The sequence below is a fragment of the Neodiprion fabricii genome, chromosome 7, assembly GCF_021155785.1.
Source record: "Neodiprion fabricii isolate iyNeoFabr1 chromosome 7, iyNeoFabr1.1, whole genome shotgun sequence".
In the NCBI taxonomy this organism is placed as follows: domain Eukaryota; kingdom Metazoa; phylum Arthropoda; class Insecta; order Hymenoptera; family Diprionidae; genus Neodiprion; species Neodiprion fabricii.
Genome location: NC_060245.1, coordinates 14,622,943 through 14,643,401, shown reverse-complemented (window position 1 = coordinate 14,643,401; position 20,459 = coordinate 14,622,943). Strand labels below are relative to the sequence as shown.

Below are 20,459 nucleotides of genomic sequence, written 5' to 3'. Positions count from 1 at the left end.
ATCCTGGCTTTTTCACAACCTTCGTTAGTACTGAATTTTGAATGACATGATATTTAATACCATATCGTTCTAGATATAATTCGAACTTGAACGTAAGTCGAATTTTGATTCCTGAGATTTCCTTTCAAAAATATTTCATATTTTGGTTGAGACCAATCGTTTTACTCATAAGCAGCGATGGAAGATCAAGTCATGTCTAGAAGAATTTGTCGTTAAAGGATTGATTCTCATGTTTATAAATGTATATTCTCATTTCACAATACAACAGGATACAGAATCCTTCTCTTTTGTATTCCCGAATTTTTCAAATGTACTTTGCAACAAAAATGAATCATTCCATATTCTGAAACCCAACATAAGAGTCGTGAGTTCAGAAGGCCGGATGATGCTTTATCTTGTGGGGGGGCATTTGAGTTGGACATTTAACTCTGATTATGAACTCTGCTTGCTACACCAGCATACATTCAGTTCAGACATAAAGTGCGCTTCAAGATAATCGGTGTTTATGTGTCACAGTCTTATTGTTTCATCAACGCAACTTGCGATAGTCATTGTGTGTCTGAACAATGTACCAAAGCCATATTGGAGTTAGACTTATAAGAATAAACTTTGTGTTAATTATCTAATCGTAAATGAAAAATGAATTGAATTTTTCGACATATGCGATTTAAACTGACTTCAAGAAATCAGAAGATTGTTATGGATATTCGTAACTCCAAGTAGAAAAATCTTGTTCCAGAATCAGATATTCTACAAACTGAACCATCACATTTGCCAAAGATGATTTCAATTAAAAACGTGTTGTGCAACCAATCAGTGAAGAAACATTCTTTCGCTTTGAAATCATTTGGATTCAGATTTTTATTTATTTTTTTTACTTTGACTGTTACCTCGCTGATCGTAACACCAGTGCACGCAATCTTTCATGTTTACTCTCCGAGCGACCCTATTCTAAGAACTAGTTATGCCATCGATGACAATGAACAAACATTTGGAAATATTCCGAAAGCATTACGATTCGATTGTCATCCAGAGGATGGAGCATCACAGTTGTCTTGTACGAATCGTGGGTGCTGCTGGAACCCGATAGACGACGATAATGACAGTGAAAATATGTATAGATTGGATGCGCCTTTCTGCTACTATCCAGAGGATTGGCCCGGCTATGAATTTATCAATTCTACAATCAAGGGAAACGATTTCTCAGGATTTTTAATACGAAAAGTAAAATCTTTCTATAACGATGATATACCCGTTATTAAAATGGAAACTACAACATTGAGCGATTCTATTTTACGTGTGAAGGTGAGAAACGAAATTACATGTTATCTTATTGTTACTTTTACCTTCTTGGATGCCATTTACATCGAGCTTTTGTCACTGCAATTATTATTTTGTAGATTCTCGATCCTCAGAGTCCTCGTTACGAACCTCCGTGGCCTGTCAAATCGAACTGGGAAACTTCACGTGTGAAAGATTCATCTCCCAAATACATTTTTCAAACTGATTCCTCCAGACCTGGTTTTGCGATTAAACGTGCAGCAGATAACAATACTATGTAAAAGTTCCCGTTATTTTTCAGAATCAATACCACGGAAGATCTATATTTTGCCTGTCAATAATTCATTAAAAACAAAGCTTTATGATGTGCAAAATTGAAATTTTAACAACGATGCATTTTTAGGAGAAATTGTTATTTTGCAACCTCAAGATTCTCCAAAATTCAGTAAACCTTAATAAAGCAAAACTTACTAATATTTTACCTCAACTTCTCCGAACTTTTCTTCAAGTTAGAAAGTTGTCTCCTTCCAATGGTTCGCTACGTTAATGTTAACGTTAACTTTAACCTTGTATTATCTTTGCAATTCTTTGATTTTTAAACACAGATTTGATGCTATCGGAAAAGGAGGTTTCATATTCTCAGAGAGGTTCCTGCAAATAAGCTCTCTGCTACCATCGCACAATATTTACGGTTTGGGTGAGCATAGAACAAAGCTCAAACTCAATACCAACTGGAATTTGTTTACAATGTTCAACAAGGATCAACCTCCAACAGAGCAGGTGAGTTTTCCAGGGCAAATTCATCAATAATACTCATGAAATAGTTCTGAATTAAGAGTCACGGAAATAGAAACGATTAATTATTAAAAAAATCTTCAGCTATGTTATTTATTGCTAATGAAGTGAACGTAAAAGAAATAGTATCCCTGCTATATAATATAAATGTATCTGAGCAAATTCGAATAACGCAATAACACACAATATGAGATATCAACAATTTGAGAAATTTTTTTTAAATCAAAACGTTCAAAATGATTAGACACTGGTATTTTCAAATTTTATTCTAATGTTTTTCGGGCTGTTTTGACCACCATACAGTTCTTCAGGAATTACTTCAGGTAAATTTGACTAATAGTTATGCCCAAAGTGGATAAAAATAAGTTTATGCAATAAACATCTAAGAATCAGATGAAAAATACCAGAATTTTATAATTTCAAAGGTTTTACATATGAAACCTTTGTTCAAATTGTTGGTAAGTAGATATAATTACAAATGGCACAGTAAAATATCTTGAGCATGGAATCAAACGATCGAGGATAATACGACACGCCATTTGTTAGTATTTTGTCAAAATATTGAAAATGTTTCAATCATTTTTCATACCTTCCATGTAAGCCGTAAAAATGCATGATCAACTGTAACTATATGACATATGTTGTACAGATAAGTGCCTCATGTAAATTTGAAAAATATCGTGAATTTTCAAATAAAACGTTACAAATCTCGACTCTTTTCGGTCTATTAATTCATAATTCTATCTATTTCTAAGATTGTCCATAACGAAACATATTCGAGGTATTCAAAATACAAAATTTGAATAATAGAAAGGATTCTGTCGCTTAGCATTGAAAGGAGACAGGCACCCCTTCATTTCGTTTACTACAGAATTCTCGTGCCAAAACACGAATTTTATACAAAAAAAAATCGAGCCTCACATGTTTCCGACCCCCCCCCCCCTTCCCTGCCCCTTCACCCCGTAACCAGCAACGTCGGACCTGGATCCCCCCGATCCCCATCCCACAAAAATGAACGTATTTGTTGAATGCAGCCTTAGCGCAATTACGTTTGCCAAAAAAATTAACAACCAAGTACCTTTTTTGTTAAATGAGCAGCACTATGATTGATTGTTTTAGGCAAATCTATATGGCTCGCATCCCTTCTACATTGTTATCGAAGATTCCGGTGACTGTCACGGTGTCTTATTTCTAAACAGCAATGCAATGGGTAAGGTGTTCTAATGTGTTTCAGCTTTGACACCAATTGACTAATTCACATCTTTTTAGACATTATACTGCAGCCAGCTCCGGCTATAACATTTAGGACGATAGGTGGTATCCTCGATTTTTATTTTTTTATGGGTCCCACGCCTGCAGATGTTCTTAGACAATATGCTGAAATAGTTGGAAAACCTTTTTTTCCACCTTATTGGTCTTTGGGCTTCCATCTGTGCCAGTAAGTGTCTTATTTTTGGGTATCGTCGAACATTCTACAATAAAATCACTATTTTGAACCAAGTGCTTGGGACATTTTCTGTTCCAATTGTTGCGATTTTCTCAAAACAGTTACAAGATCATAAAAGGTGGTCAGATTTTTGCACTATGTGAAAATAATATACAGACAGATATATACCTTAATGCTTCACTGTAAACTTTCAGACTTGGATACGGGAGTGTTTCTAGAACCAGAGAAGTTTGGAACCGAACACGAAATGCCGGGATACCATTTGTGAATATTACATCTAAGAGTTTGTACAAATTAATCTTTTGTCATGCACACGTCACACTATTCTTTCAATATTCTAGGACACGCAATGGAACGACATAGACTACATGGAAAACAGAAATGATTTCACTTATGACAAAAAGAATTTCAAGGACTTGCCTCAGTTCGTTGACGAAATTCACTCGGTAAGTTTCCAGATATTATTTTCGTTCAAAGTTCCTCCAAACCATTACGTAGATAATCGGAAATGCCTTCTATAATTTTTCAGGTGGGAATGCATTACGTTCCAATGATAGATGCTGGTGTTGCTGTAGCAGAAAGGGCAGGGACTTATCTACCTTACGACGAGGGCTTACGTGACGATGTATTTGTCAAAGATGCAGAAATTAATCAACCCTTTACTGGGAAAGTTTGGAATCCTATCGCTACTGTATGGCCCGACTTCACGCATCCAAATAGTACAGCGTACTATTTTCGTATGCTGAAATCTATGCACGATATGTTTGCATTCGACGGATTGTGGATCGTAAGTCATTTATTTTTGAACAACTTAATATTATAAATTATTATTGACAAGTTTTATTTCTGCAATGGTAAAAATATGTTGAAAATACAAATGATTAACATCATTATTGTTAACTTAAGGACATGAACGAGCCATCCAACTTTTTGAATGGTAAAGTTAACGGCTGCACTTATAACAAGCTGGATTATCCACAATATGTGCCACATGTCGTCGATAGATTGCTTGCAACTAAGACCTTATGTATGAATGCTAAACACCACCTGGGTTCGCATTACAATCTTCATAACACCTACGGCACTGGACAAGCAATTGCCGCAAATTTGTGAGTTTGAAATGCATGATGAAACCAACAGTGGTTACATATGTTATCTAGATAATTTTATATCTGAGATATCTACGATAAGTATATACAACACCAAATACGATTGATACTGCCAAAATGTGTTGCATGAACTGATTCTTGTTAATGATTCCCAGAGCTATGAGAAAAATCAGAAGCAAAAGACCTTTCATAATATCAAGGTCGACTTGGGAAGGCGCTGGACATTACGCAGGACATTGGACTGGGGATATTTATTCATCATGGTACGTTGTAATTATATATATCTAAATTCTATATTATCATCACGTTCTCCACGAATTCATTCGAGATGTCTGAAATTGTTCAATCCATTCTCCTTTTCAAGGCATGATTTGCGAATGAGCATTCCAGAGGTGTTGAGTTACAGTCTATACCAAGTACCTATGGTAGGTGCTGACATTTGCGGTTTTGATGGCAACGCATCTGTATCTCTTTGTAATCGCTGGGTACAGCTGGGTGCCTTTTACCCATTCACACGAAACCACAACTCCGACGATACAATTGTAACTGACTTCATTAAACCTGCAATTAAACATTTAAAACTACAACTTCAACATTCATATTTCATCTCAATTTCTTTAAGCGCTTTGCAGTGCGCTAATTGCATATATTTTTACACTCTTGTTCCTGACTTTTCAGGTGCAAGATCCCGTCGCCATGGGAGACTTGGTGGTAGAATCTGCCAAAAAAGCACTAATGATTCGTTACAGATTTTTACCGTATTTGTATACGCTCTTTTTTAAAGCTCACAAATTTGGTGATACTGTAGCAAGACCGTTGTTTGTTGAGTAAGTAGCAACGGGTCCAATTAACATGTCTCGACCATCCTGCCACTCTCGACAACAATGCTGTAAGCTCTCTTTTTCAGATTTACTAACGATAGAAATACGTACAGCATTGACAAACAATTTTTATGGGGAAGATCTTTGATGATTATACCTGTCTTAGAAGAGGTAAGTTTTACTAATAATTCATAAACAGTAATGGAAAATTACATCTTAATTGCGAGCCACCCAGAGAAATACACTGTGTAGTTTGAATCGAGTTATTGAAAGAAGTTCGTTTCCCTTGAAATTTTTATCCCTTTTGTGAATCATGTGCTCGAGTACTGATTTAGTTCTGATTTGTTTATTACTAGAATGAGGTTGAAGTAACGGCTTACATTCCACCCGGTCCATGGTACGACTTCTACTCCAAGGCATTTACATTCTCAAAGGGAGAAAACCTTACCCTGAAAGCTCCGCTGGACACGATACCATTGATGATTCGTGGTGGTTCAATTTTGCCAGGACAAACTCCAAATGTCACTACAACCTTGAGCCGAAAAAATAAATTCGAATTACTTGTGGCGTTAGATGAAAACGGTTTTGCAAGCGGTGAATTGTATTGGGATGATGGAGATAGTTTGGGTGAGTAATACAAGTTGTGTCTTCTGTCATGCTAAGAATAAATAACAAATTTGTCATTTACGAAGAGTACTAAAGCAAGAATTATTTAATTTTCAGATTCATTTGAGAAACAGCAATTCAGATGGTTGAATTTCACAGTAAAAGACCAAAAATTGACGAGTCGTAAAGTAGAGAAGGGAGGTTTAAGTCAAGATATGATCCTTGGAAGAGTCAGTGTAATGGGAATCAGTAGAAAAGTTCACCGCGTCTTCTTGAATGACAATAGTTCGATTCCGTTTATGTATAATAAAAGCAGACTGGTAAGATGGCACTGTTATCTTTTGTCCTCATGTTCATCAGCCCCTGTTTGAAAACTAACGATCAACCATTCTCTAATTTTGCAGTACTTGAATGTTAGAGGACTCCATGTGGACTTGAAAAGAAACTTTACTCTATCCTGGGCATTCGAGGAATAAGATTGGTCCAGCGACACAATATTTTTCCAACGTTTAGTGAACTTTTGTAACGCTCTTAACACTTTCATACGTACAGTACTACCTCGTTATAAGAGTACTCCTTATAAGAGAATTTCCCCTTCGTTCCGCTTGAGCGAGTTTTATAGCTTTTGCCAAATCCTTTACTTTACGAGCTCTCCCAACTTTGGAACAATTGCGTTGCATTATACGTGTGCAGACACCGAATCTGTATAAATTATTCTGATTCTCTTATAACGAGAAGTGGTGATGATCATCAGCACACTCACACACGTGCAATATCTGAGCTCTCCAAGCAGTAGTAGCGGAACGCTCCTGTGACGAATTTCCTGGAATCCTATCCCTGTAAGCGCCCTAGCACTCTCTTGTAACAGGGTAGTACTGTATACTATTCTTTATCCAAACACAGATAGTCAAGTTGTGGAACAATACACAATTTCATTCAATGACTTTCCTTACCGTTTCAAAAACTTGCTGAATCGTCTACTTCAATACTTGGCAATGAGAATGAATAATTTTGTTGTAATAAACATTAATGTGGGAGTTGGCCTATCATAAACCGGATGCAGCTTCATCCTGAACAATAATCAGTCACAAGCCTCAAGTAACATAGAGACATTCGAAACAGACATAATACTAGAATCTGCCGCAATCATTTTCAAATTTACACACACGAAACCAACAGAAAATCGTGAATTTTTACTTCCTAAATAAGAATAAATTTAAACATACAATTTACCTCGAGTTTTGCACTGTTTCAAAAACTAATTCGACTATGTTAGTTCTCCAATGCTACAATACTTGAATATTATGGGAGCGAATCTGGATCTGAAGATAATTGTCACCCCATCTTTGACTGGTTTAACAAAGGAATTTTCGTTCATCACGATGCACACAGTATAACTGAAATATCGGTACAGGCTTAATAAATTTAATGTTTACTTTGGATATTAGATCACTATCTAGTTTCCAATGCAAATTTAATTGTGTCAAAACGAAAAAAATAATGTATACTTGAAGCATGAGTTATTACGTTGGAAAAATTAAACGAGGAAACAATAACACTTATATAGTTAAGGATTGAATTTTTTTGGATTTATTAAACAACTTTTTTGTAATTTTTTGGTGATGAATAGTATGGATAAAACATTGTACAACATTTGTCAAAATAAGGTAATAGATTAGGCATGTTTTGCATCCGATCCAAACCTCCGCCTGCCGCTTTCGTAGATGCAAGGTAATTATATTGAATAAATAATAACTTATTCTAAACTGGATTTTTTTCAATGGTGACATGTAATGATTTATAAACATATTGTAATGAACGTAAATTATACTATCGTTTTTTTTATAAGTAGCTATAACTATTAATAATAATTTGGTGTACTGTTTGATATTTGTTGGGTTGCTTTGGCTCCAAAAATTAAAATAAGTGCATTGACGTTACAGACGTGTAAATGTTGAACAAAGAAAAAAATATGCACCTTAAATTACATCGGTCGAATTTTAAGTTTCGCAAAACGAAAAGAATTGTATGTATATTAAATAAATTGAATTGGATTGTTTATTTTTAAAGAAACAGATAACGGTGTAATCACTATATTCCATAGACACAATAATATATATTGGTATATTATCACACATCGAAAATTACATTTCTTTCAATGTAATTTATTAACTAGCTTATTACAGCAGGTTTCAACTTGACTACATGTGTAGTTTCATCAATCTGGTTTCACATAGATATTAAAAACTACCGTGATACCTGTTTTTGTGTTCTCAAGAATCATGAATTGAATACCGAAGTGTTAAATGTGAATCCATTACAAAAACTGTACGAATCGTTATTGTATTTTTACTACATTAGATTGCCATAAATATCAATTTAAATTTCAATATTATATTCTTTTTCAGTTATACTCATATCTACTTTACATACCATTGCACGTAACTGAAAATAGGTGTTTGGGTATAATATAATATGTATTTCATAGTGAACACACGTGGCGAATCGCAAGAATGAGAAGCAGCCGATTTCGTTTTTTTGTCTTTCCTAATTTTGCTTTCTACCTACATAATTACATACCTACGAATCTTTTGCTTTTTAACGACAAAAAAATTTATATAGATGAACTTCAATTGAATCGGCTGCTTCTTGTATAATATGTGATCTTGCAATACACGATAATGCGTGTTACGAACAAACATTTTTACTTATACACGGTATCTAAATAGTTTTAAAAAATTTGTTTTTATTTCATGTAATATATATATTATGTTAATTAATTATATTAATGTTTATTGTCTGGTCACATTTTCTTAAATGTCTAACTATATAACCAGTGACACTATTATAATGTTTATTGGCCTAGCGTTGAGGCGTATAACAAAATCTTACGATGAAGTTTGCAACATGGGAACTCGGTGCTACATCTATAAGTATAACAATATTTAGAAATGTTTTTTTTTTATTCAATAAATAAGAACTCAAGGTTCTTCATTCTCATCATCCTCTTTTTTTGGCATTCTCTATTTAAACAACAAATAAAAGTCTGAACAAATAAATATATATATGTATATATATATTTATATATGGGTCATTCCACGTTAATTCGTCTAGGGTCTGATCCTCACCCCCTTAGATTTGGTCCGTGATTTTTTACATTGTTGTTCTAACTCTAAAAAGCTTACCAATTTTTTTCTGATTTTCCCTGCCCTCCGCTGTGCCTGAGAGCTCCCTACTAAATGATGATATGTTGACAATGATTACAACATTTTTAAAAACTACGAAAAAAAAGTGACATAAATTTTGTGGAAAAAACCAAAAATATTCCAACTAAAATTAAAACGGGCAGGCAACACGGTAATTTTTTATTCATTTTTCAACTAATTATTACATTTTTTTAAATTGTTTTCATCTTTTTTTTTTTTTTGAAGATACAGGATTCAATATATCTTCCTTAACACAACAACAATCTGTAAATTCCAACTAAAATTCAAAAAAAATTGAAAATTGAAAATGATGTTTTTTTAGTTATTTTGATTTTTCAATTTTGAATTTTAATAATAATTTACAGATTGTTGTTGTATTAGGGAAGATATAACGAGCGCTGGAAATCCTAAAACAAAAATCAAAATAACTGAAAAAAAAAAAATTAATCAGTTTAAAAATTACCGTTTTACCTGTCGTCTTCTATTTTGGTTGGATTATTTTTGGTCTTGGCCACAAAATTGATGTAATTTTTTTCATAATTTTCAAAATTGTCGCAATCAGTGTCAGAATATGATCAGGTGCTCTGAGGGCGTCGGGAAGGGTTAGAAAAATCTAAAAAAAAACAATAAAAATTGCTTTTTAGAGTTGGAACAACAATATGAAAAATCGCGAATCAAATTCAAAAGGGTGAGGGTCAGACCCTAGTCGAATTGACGTGCAATCCCCCATATATATAATAAGTGTAATATGTAGACATATAATTATAATATGTATGTGTATAATATACAATATTATTTATATGGCAAGCGTTAAATATTATATGTATTTTAAATTAACGTATAATAACAAATTTCGTTCATGTGCGAACTTAGCCGGTTCTTATACCCAATTCGTAGACAACGACTTAGAATTGAAAATAACAGAGAAAAAATTATGCATAAAATACAATAGAAAATATCGCAATTGAAATTAAACAAGAAAAACTGTCTTTTGGTAACATTGACTGCAACTTTTTTTTAATATAATATAATATGTATGTGTAATGTATTGATTGAAATGATACACATTTATTTTGGGTAATGACAAATGGAACGAAAATTAAATTAACCGAAAGTGAAGTTCTCTTTCGCTTCTGACACCTATTTTGTGGCTATCCAAGTCTTACATTGAGTCATAGGTAAAGTTAAATAATAATAATAATAAATGGCGAATTTATATTTCATTGGTAAAATATGGCAAGGATGTATAGTGACAAATAATGGCACTACTGTATAAGAATTGTGGTATCACAATAATAAGCCTATAGACATTACGATAATGGATTTGTTATTGAAAGTGAATCTTCTCCGGAGTCGAACGAGAGAGGAGCTCCAATCCGGCTGACGCTCTAAATCCTTTTGTTCATACTCATTCGCGTCGCAATAATTGTGTGTGATTATCGGGCGGGTGTCTCAATCTTCATATCTGTTTCTTCCGCACTTACAGCACACATCAGTAATTTGATGGATAAACACACATTATTACTGTGACGCAAACGAGTATGAATGCAAAAAAATGAAGTCTCACCCGAATGGAGCTCCTCATTCACGTGAGCCGAGAGAAATTTCACCCTGTTTGTATATAGGAAATTTCTTTAGTTCGTTTCGAAGGCGAAGTTTTTTTAAACTCGCTTATTTGGTTTCTTTTCAGAATATGACATTCCCCTGGAACGTTTCTACAGACCTACTGGCTGACGGTAAGCGTTTCTAATATCTCCTCGGGTGTTTTGTTCAATTTTTTGAAAGTTTCCCAATGCTCAGGGGGCACGGTCCACTCCAAAAACGTGGCCAAATTCTGCTTCAGGATATCAAATTCGTTGGCGTCGTCGGAACCCTGAGCGGGTTCCTTGCCAGCGGATATGAGGGAGTCCTTCAATACCTCGTCTATAAGCCGTTTGCCAAATCCGAGTTCGTCGAGTCGTTCGGGTTTCGAGATACGCTTGAACAGAACGGCTAAAAGCAGTCTCATCTTTTCAACAGTCATAATCCGGTATTTCGGTACCATCGGACGCCCGGTCCGGTTCTCAGGATCAGCATCAATCGCCGGCGTTTCCCCAACGTGACAAGACTTCTCATGCGTCTCCAGGTCGTTCTTTATCCTGAAAAAGGTGTTGCAGTTCTTGCAGCAGTACGGATCGGTCCTCCCATGGACGCATCTCATGTGCTTCTTCCAATGTGGAAGCTGCGTGAAGCCGGCACTGCACTCGGCGCACTTGAACGGTCTCTCCCCAGTGTGTCTCCTCGTGTGAAGCTTCAGGGCAGTCGAGTGTGCGAATGCCTGCCAGCAAACGAGGCACCGAAATGGCCGCTGTCCCGAATGGGTTCGCTGATGTACGGTGAGCTGGGACTTCTGGGCGAACCGCTGACCGCAGGTTCCGCACCCGTGAGGTCTGTCCTGGGCGTGAGTCCTCATGTGCTGGGGGAGGTGACCCTTGAACGTCTTGTTGCATATGACGCATAAGAAGGACTTGACGTCCTTGTGGAGACACTCGAGGTGCTTTTTGAGGGCGTCCCGGCGTACAAAGGCTCGTCCGCATATTTCGCATTTGTGATCCTTCTGCCCGTTGTGTCGTTTCACGTGCAATGCGAGGTTCGCTGCGCAGGAAAAGGTACCCGGGCACAAAACGCAACGGTATGGTTTCACCTGGGTGTGAGTGCGACGGTGTTGAACGAGCTGACCGCCCCGAGCAAAGCTCTTCTCGCAGTCAGTGCACTTGTACGGCTTGTAACCAGTGTGCGTCCTCACGTGAAGCTTTAGCCTCTCCTTCAGGGGGAACTCCTTGCCGCATTCGTTGCACGTGAACATTGGTCCACCGGCGTGAACCACCTTGTAATGGGTCCTCAGACCACCGCTACCCTTGAATCTGGCACTGCAAATCGCGCAACGGTGTTTCTTTATCAAAGACGATTCCTCCTCACCCGAATTATGACGTATTTCCGATTCCGAAATGTCGGATAGACCATGAATATGTGCCTCATTCTGCAACTTATTGTTACGATTTTCACGCGACGTATTGTTGTTCTTGTTACCTTCCATTACCGAGTTCGCCTGTATTATCGCGTCTATCTTTTCTCGAAGGCTCTCATCGCTTATCTTTGACCGTTCTTTCATGGTCACTTCTCCTTTGGCTTTGTTATTCCTTCCTGTTGTACGATTGCTCGTCGTTCCGTTCAATCGGATCTTTGAATTTGAATTTGAACACTTCCTCTTTAATGATTCCGACGCTTTTGCGTTGATTACCTCGGCGCCGTTTTTGTCTTGATGAAAAACGTAGACCTCGTCAGGAAGAGTTCCGTTCTTATCGAGGTCCTGGGCGATGGGAGAAAGTCTGGAATTCACATGGGAAACGGTGCTTTTATTGCAAAAATCAGATCCGTCAAGCTCGTCGCGGTCGAGGACATTATTCAAACCATTTGACTTGATGATTTCGTTCTTTTCATGCTTTCCTTTTTTCTGTGACTCTAACTGATTCTTCTTCAGAAACTTCATACGCTTTTTAAACACTCTATTGCTTTTCCGTTTCAAGGTGTTCCTCTTTCCATCACTGCACTGATCGACGTTAATCTCGTCGGTGATTTTCGGATTATATTCGTCCAAGGAATCATCAACGTTGTTTACTCCTTCGTCAAACTCATCGTCGTCATCGGTAGCGCAGAACTCATTCCTCCCGATAGAAAAATCGTGTTTGTTCCTTTCTCGCAGTGCTTTGAAGGCGTCGGCGACGGTATCTTCCTTGTCGTCGTCGTTTTTTCGGCATATCGACAACTGTTTGACGGGAAGTAGTTCGGTCAGGTGAACCTCGTCCGCATCCCTGGACGACTCCATGTGCGGAAAAATTTCGATCGTGGGTCGGTGGATGTTCGTCATGTTGGGTCAAAGTGCGAAAAAGTCTCCTTCGAATTTCTCGATCATAATAACATTCATCGATCAAGGTACAACAGATGAATAATTTTTTTCGCCATCTCGCTGACACTCCGGTGAACTGATCGACAACTCGGTTGAATAATAATCCAGAACTGACGGAAAAACTACATATAATAAATCGGAGGGAAAAACAAACTTGATGGTAAACGAAAGCATATATGAAGTCGCGTTACGGGTGTGCGGAGATCGCGTCTCGCTTCGAACTGGCACGAGATTTTGTAGTACGTGACAATACACGTGGTGTGCAGGTAAGAAGTGGAATGAAAAAATAAATGAAAAACGGTGCTACAGGTATATTATCTTTTATCAACGGCGTGTTCTTCAAACACCGTTGCAGGGGAAAAGTGTGTAGCCGTTATCAGCAACCGCGATGTTCAGTGTATAATACGTGTATACGTCCAGCGTTTTCGTTATCTACCGTCGGGACGCATTCCTTGTATATTATTTCAAAGAAAAAATTCCGCTCCATATTTCGGAACACATCGACGTGCGTGTGCGTATGTGTATGTTTTAACACATGCAGCGTACTGTTCACGTTAAATAATTGTACATAGTTGATTCATACTCAAGTGACACCGACAATTCTCTGCAGTCTCCATGGAGGGTGAAAACATTTCCTGCGCGATCGTTTGAATCTCCTCTGCGAACAAAATCGTTCCTCTTCATAGATGAGAGCCGGAGAACCGCTCTAGGATCGATCCTCCGACGCGCGGGAACCGGGTCGTCCTCTTCTACTCGGCTCGACGACAGCCGGTTCATCCGGTACCGTTGACTGCACTGTGTTCCTGGAGTCCTGGAGTAGGACCTCTCTTCCTGAAGTCGCCGCCGTCGCCGCCGTTATTGCCATTCAGGTCTCCCGCTACTCATCCGCACCCGGTGCCGGATTCTGACCTACCTATTTCCATTCCCATTCCTGTTCCCGTTCCCGCTTAGTCCTCCTCCTCGCGCAAGCGTGCCCGTTCTCAATCAATATCCATCTCCGCTAGCTCCTCGACTCCCTCTCGTCTCTTGAACCCTCCGCCGTCTCCTTCGAGAGTTTCGTTGATCCGTGTCTCCTGGCTAAACTTGCGTTGTGTACACACCTCTAGGTCGTGGCCCTTGACTCTTGACTATTGACCTTTATTTTTTGCCTCATACGCGCATGGCGTTATATGTATATTTTATGTATACACATATCGTCTACCCTCCAAGAATTATTCAAACATTTTATTGAAAGTCAATGAGCCAACGGCGGTGATTAGCTTTTTCGTATATCTCGATCTTCCTATCGTCGACTGGGATCTCTGTTCTGTTTTATGGTTCTACATTTGTATTTCTCTGCTTCTTCTTTTCTTCTGTTTTTCTTTTTTTCTCCAACACGCGGATAAATCTTTCCCCGTATTTGATATAATATTTGTTTTTTTTTTCTTTGACTAGATGATAATTTATTCCCGCGCAGCTCAACGGATTTCCGGCCGATGCTTTATTTACATGCGATGTCGTACGTTCTTCTTTCAGGCTTTTATATTCGATTAGTGTAATGTATTATTATACGGGACGAACCGTACATAGTGAATAATGCGCAATTTTTATACGTTCGATTGTCACACAGAATAGTATATACACATATGTGTATAGATTGCTGTATAGATTGAACGGTTTATGGTCTATATTACACGTATATTGTAACAGTTGAATATATTATATAGCTGTATATTAGATAGTAGTCTAGATGCAGTGATTGGGGTATATTATCAATGGTTAGTGAATTATATACATGTGTGCGTGTGTTTGGATGTGTATTTTATTCTTATTTTATTTTGTTCTGTTTGTTTTTCTTTCTCTACTGAAGTAGAACTCTTGTTATGAAAAGAGGAAGGAGACAGCCCATCACCACCTGCGAAAGAAATTAGAATTGCCAACAACCAATGAATGATGTTATATACATTAATACAGAATGCAATATATAGATACATTATAATATGTAGGTATTAATACTGCAGGTATCTCCACGAGGAAAATTCCAACATCTGCGGATTAACTCGGATATAGATCTATTCAACGATTTATCGACAGCTGAGCAGAACAACATCGTATCTCAGAATTCATTTCGATAACATCGTACCTCAGAATTCTGTTCAACGACATTGGGTCTTGAGTTAAGATTTTGTTTACAACACATTCTAAGGCTGAATGAATACATATTATTTTTGCAAAGATATTACTATTGGTCAACTTACAAAATAGGATTAAGGTTTGGCTACATGCCGAAAAATATTAACGTATTTGAAGCGGATTCTACATTAAAATCCCAGCTTCGGTATTTGTGAAATCCACTTGAACATAACCATTTATTAATAATCGTTAATCCGTCATTTACGGTACTGGTCCAATATGTTAGGTAAAAATTGCAGTAATTATGTCCGAGAATTGAGATATGATATGGAAAAGAAATATTAAGTCCTAATTTATAAGTCAGTTGATATTTTTAGCTGCCAATATTTTTTCACACGAAATTGATACCCATATGCTGCATATTTTTTGTGTACACCACTGGTGTCACACCGGGATCGCTGGAGACCTCATATCAAAAATCATTGCATAGAAACTGAGGTAACGATTCGATAACTTGAAAAAATTCTGGGATACTCTTTGATTATTATAGTTCAATGAAAATTACTTATCTTTAGCAGACTAAAATTGAGAATATAAAAAATAATCATAAAACGAAATACCGGAAAATGGATCATTCTACTCAAAAAATCATAAATTACTGAATTTTCAATATTTTGAGCTGAAAATTGACTGAAAAACTCTCAAATATGAAGATAGTGCGCGACGAAGAAAAGGTATTTATTTGAGTGTGTGAAGTTGAATGTTTGGAAAAATATGAATCAACGTTTTTTACGATATTTCATTATTTATCTTGGGTCAAATCAGATTGTTTTGGATGTTTTTTTTTGTGTGGACTTTACCGTGAAGATACCATGGGGTCATTTTGACCCTGGTGTGTAGCATAAGGGTTAATAACTTGACGTATGATGTTGAACCAAATCCTGAGATGGGAGGTAAGATACTGTAACAAGGATGTTACTCTTGTTGATTCAATAACGAGTAAATGGCTTCTCTGTCCGAATCAAACAAATGGTAAGCACATGGCAAATATAAATCTGATGAAAGTGGATATAATTTAAATAGGTGTTCTTGTGTTTAAGTCTCAATAAGGACTGTTTTTTACAATAATAGTTGTTAGCTGAGACAACTTCATTTCAATATTGTTGAACCAAATTCTAAGATACGATGTTGTTCTGCTCAACCGTCAACATAATAAGAATAAAAATAATCCACAACCACCTTAATAAACGCAAACTAATTCGTCATTTCGATGAAAAAATGACCACTTTGGAGAAAAGCCAATTTTTATCAACTCGAAATATTGGCCCTCTCGTATTTCAGGTTATGTACCGTGAAAAATAGCTCATCCAATCCATTACGAAAACCGGAGAAAGATGTTTTAAGAGGTATACAAAGTTAGTGGAAACAATACTCGTTTACCAAGGAACTAACTATTGAGCTCACTCCAGTGGTAATGAAAATGTGCAGATATGAGTGGAAACACGTGCGACGCTTAGCGATATTTCTATATTCTCGACTACTACAACTTACACCGAGGAATATTAGGCGAAATTTTGCGGATGAAATATACACAACTTTGTGAGTGAGAAGGTATAATATAATACAATATCGCGCATCAAAAGTTGAAAGTATCCCAACTCTAATTGATGGGTATATGCTCGATTTTCTGTAACGACGTTTCGGAGAGGAAAAATTTTACATAATTCTTGACCACCCACAGACGAAAGCACAGTTCAGACCTGAAGTTCTATTTTTGCGCGACTGGGTCGATTCCGTATGCGTGTTTTTTTTTTAAACGTAAAAAATCGCTTTTATACATGTCAGAGTCATCTTTCCACGCGTTAAAACGGTGACATTGATAACAAGGAAAAACAAAGGCGTGATTGGATATTCGAAGCTGTAATAATGGCCGCTGAAAACGGACATCAATGGTATTGTAAAATAGATTTCTGAAATAAATTCCCGACTGTTTTATGCACCCTAATAAAATTCCTTGATGCATGCTCGTAGGCGTCTACAGTGAAACAGGAATACTAACTTGAAATTTTTAAATTTTTGAGTTGACACGTGCTAGAAATAATTAGAAATAATTCTTTTTCCTAAAAACCGAATTTCTTTTAAGCCAGTATTTTTGAAATTTGGAATAGTCGGCTTAATGATTCTATTTCCCAATCATCGAAATACTGCAGATTATTACTTATCGTTGTGGAACGGCAAAACGAATTCAACGAAATTAGGGTAAACTTAGTTGTTTGACGAGCAATATACTGTTTTGCTCATTTTGTCATCTCCTGAACTCTGAGTTACAATTCACATGACTGAATTCAAAGCGAATAATATTTTGTCGCGCTAACCTTACGAACATGACCGATTAAAGAAAGCAACATACATACTCGATGAATCTCCATAACTTATCGAAGAATCAGTGAAAGTATTGCAATGCTGCAGCACGGCAAAAATCATTATCTTGACGGAGAAATTCATCACGTTTCAACTCTCACTAAGGTTGAGTAACAGAAAAAGTGAAATTACGCGCGAATGGTGCACTCACCACAACTGGATATCTATGTATTAATAGGGTGGCCACAAATTGTTGGAAAAAAAAATGTCACATGACACTTCCAGGTTTTCCAGGACCTAGAACCCATATGTCCCTGACATTTCCCCAGTTCAAGTAAGTTACTAAAACGTAAATCGTTCAGCTTATTAACTCTATATTTGGTTCAAATTCAATTCGAATTGAAAATAAATATAATGTATAAAAAAGTCAGTGCAAGCCAATTAATTTTCTCGATGAAAACAAGTTAATTTGTCACCTCAAAAAAGCATTCCTATTTCCTATGATAGAAAACTGATGTTTTCAGTTTTTCTATCATGACCAAATTAAAAATCCTTTGAGAATTCTAGGCGTTCCATGACCCCTTTTAAACACCCTGACATTTCCAGGTTTTCCAGCTGTGTGGCCACCCTGATTAATTTTTCGGAAGGTCGCAGATCGCCCCGCAGCCTGTGAATTGTAACGTGCAGTGACTGCAGCAACTCCGTTTCGCATAATAACGCGCCCGAGTGCATCGAATCTAGAGTAGCGTGTCTGTCCATCCAGCCACTCGACCGCCTACCGTAGTTTACGTCGATGGTTTAGCCATTAGCATAGAGCAGTCACGCACGCACACATACGCACGCACGTGTAGCACACAAGCCGGTCAAGCAACTTTGTTGGGCACACGTCTCTGCGTTGAACTTCCCAACGCGGTTGCATCGACATCTAGTTCTAAATTAATTTTTCCTCCCGCTCCGCGATCCGTTTTCCCTATCAAACCGACGTAAAACGTTCCCTGCGCCGGAGTCCCTGCCACGCATCGTGCCGTGCACTAAACATTAAGCAAATCACAAATTCTCAGGCGTGGACTATTTTTTTTTTCTCTCTCTTCTATTTTTTGTCCATATCTTTGCTCCTCTTCCTTCATCTTTCATGCTCCCCTCCGACTCGACGCCAGGCATATCTCCAATGTAAAATTCGCGGACGGTGGAGATCGATCGAGTGATTCGGAATTCGATTCCTCGCCACCGCCACCGCCTCGCGGCCCCTCCAGACGTAGTAGGTATGTGTATGTAGAAAGTGAAAAATTGAACACCTACCTCGGGCGTTGCGGGTCGGGTCCCACTGGCGTCCTCGATCAGACGAGCGACGTTTCGTCCGCGGTCCGTGGTGCCGTTGGCGACTACTCCCGCAAGTCGCAAGGCCTCCTAACGCCTCGGCGCCATCTTTGCGTCGTTTGCTGTGACGTCAGGGTATCGCGCATCATCGTCGGCCAGGCTACGCGCTCTACTCTCTACGCCGGGCGCGCACCATTCACGACGTTCAAGGTTCCCTCGATCAGTGACAATGGCGCGACGACGCGCTGCCCACCCGGAACGCGGCTTTGATAATGGATCCCGATAATGGTAACCGTCTCAACTAGGCTTGATTCCCGTATCGCGTTAACCATTGTCGGATGTCCCCTCCCCTCCCTTCCGCCCCTCCTTCATCCCTCTGCTAGATAGCGAGAGATATTAATCCGGGCACACGGCAACTTGCCGATACGAGCGTCTCAAGCTCTGAGCGGTGAATTTGATTTTTACCTTTTGATATTGCCACTACGCGGAATTAGAGCTAGGAGACTTTAACGCTGAAAATTTGCTCGGGCCCCCCTTTCGCCAACCGTGGTGTACAAACGGTACTCGTTCCTTTTTATAGTTCAAGCTAATTTAATTGGTTTGTGATTACCTCCGCAGCCTTATCTGTAACTTTATTCTGCGTGAAAGAAGTGATAAACGCTCAAAGCGGATTTTTGATTGCTCCAAAATGGTATTTGTCACTTTTCCAAAGTAGGATAAAGTAACAGAATATAACCTCTGCGCGAAAAATATGGATAAACAAAATTGTATTGTAGTTATGGTTACACAATACGTTCTAAAGTCCTGTTTTATAGTACAGACAACGCGTGGCAGCATGTATTCTATAGTGTACTTCGATAATTACGTCGCGATACCAAATTGACAATAGCAATCACTCTTTTGTTTTCATTTCTTCCAGGGTTTCGTCCACTCCTATGTAAAATGTAGCATTATACATATACGCATACATAATCAAAACGTTACACCTCGTATATCGCCGAGGTCGATCTACACTGATCGTCAACAGTCGGGATGTATGTATATGTATGCTAATCATCCGACGGCTCGCGGACGCAAGCGAGACTTTATCGAGGCGATCTTTATCCCTGAACAGCGTGTCGTTGCTACCAAGCTTGTCTTACCCGTGTGCGCATGTGCGCATAACATAAACTTGAAACAACTTGAAACGGTCTGCTGGGATCGGCGGAGGGCAGGCAGCGTCGCGCTCAAATTTGAATATTTCGTATACAGCGATCACAAAAGCCTTTGATCGTTATTTCGAAACTACAAGCTATAAGACATTTATTCGAAATTTAAATGATGGCAGCGAATTTACGCCACGTGCGTTGCCAATTCTAATTTACCGATTTGCTAAACTTAGAGACCGTTTTCCGTGTGGTAGAGATCCAAAAATTCTCTTTTATTGGAAGAGGCACAGTATCATTGTCACTAATCTAA

At 38.0% G+C, this 20,459-nt stretch overlaps 2 protein-coding genes across 6 annotated transcripts; one reads left to right on the top strand and one right to left on the bottom strand.

The window, feature by feature from the left end:
* The first annotated feature begins 79 nt into the window (after positions 1-79).
* On the top strand, positions 80-7,887 carry LOC124186184 (lysosomal alpha-glucosidase-like). The gene is made up of 16 exons (XM_046577661.1): positions 80-1,305; positions 1,401-1,558; positions 1,887-2,061; positions 3,196-3,286; positions 3,346-3,514; positions 3,718-3,787; positions 3,865-3,969; positions 4,053-4,310; positions 4,430-4,632; positions 4,788-4,895; positions 4,997-5,174; positions 5,311-5,459; positions 5,540-5,624; positions 5,810-6,080; positions 6,177-6,379; positions 6,464-7,887. Exons 1-16 carry the CDS (start codon positions 781-783, stop codon positions 6,533-6,535), a joined length of 2,820 nt encoding a protein of 939 aa, XP_046433617.1. The 5' UTR covers positions 80-780; the 3' UTR covers positions 6,536-7,887.
* Positions 4,305-19,116, bottom strand: LOC124186185 (zinc finger protein 37-like). 5 transcript variants are annotated; one of them, XR_006871587.1, is made up of 4 exons: positions 18,984-19,065; positions 7,293-7,456; positions 5,834-5,985; positions 4,305-5,193 (listed from the first exon to the last, which is right to left on the bottom strand). XR_006871587.1 is itself a non-coding variant. In XM_046577662.1 (2 exons), exon 2 carries the CDS (start codon positions 13,170-13,172, stop codon positions 10,989-10,991), a length of 2,184 nt encoding a protein of 727 aa, XP_046433618.1. In that variant the 5' UTR covers positions 13,173-15,105; positions 18,984-19,110; the 3' UTR covers positions 9,414-10,988. The 5 variants fall into 5 exon arrangements, 1 of the variants encoding a protein (XP_046433618.1); XR_006871585.1 differs by lacking the exon at positions 7,293-7,456 and having other exon boundaries at positions 5,422-5,985; positions 18,984-19,116; XR_006871584.1 differs by lacking the exon at positions 7,293-7,456 and having other exon boundaries at positions 18,984-19,116.
* Positions 19,117-20,459: the final 1,343 nt, after the last annotated feature.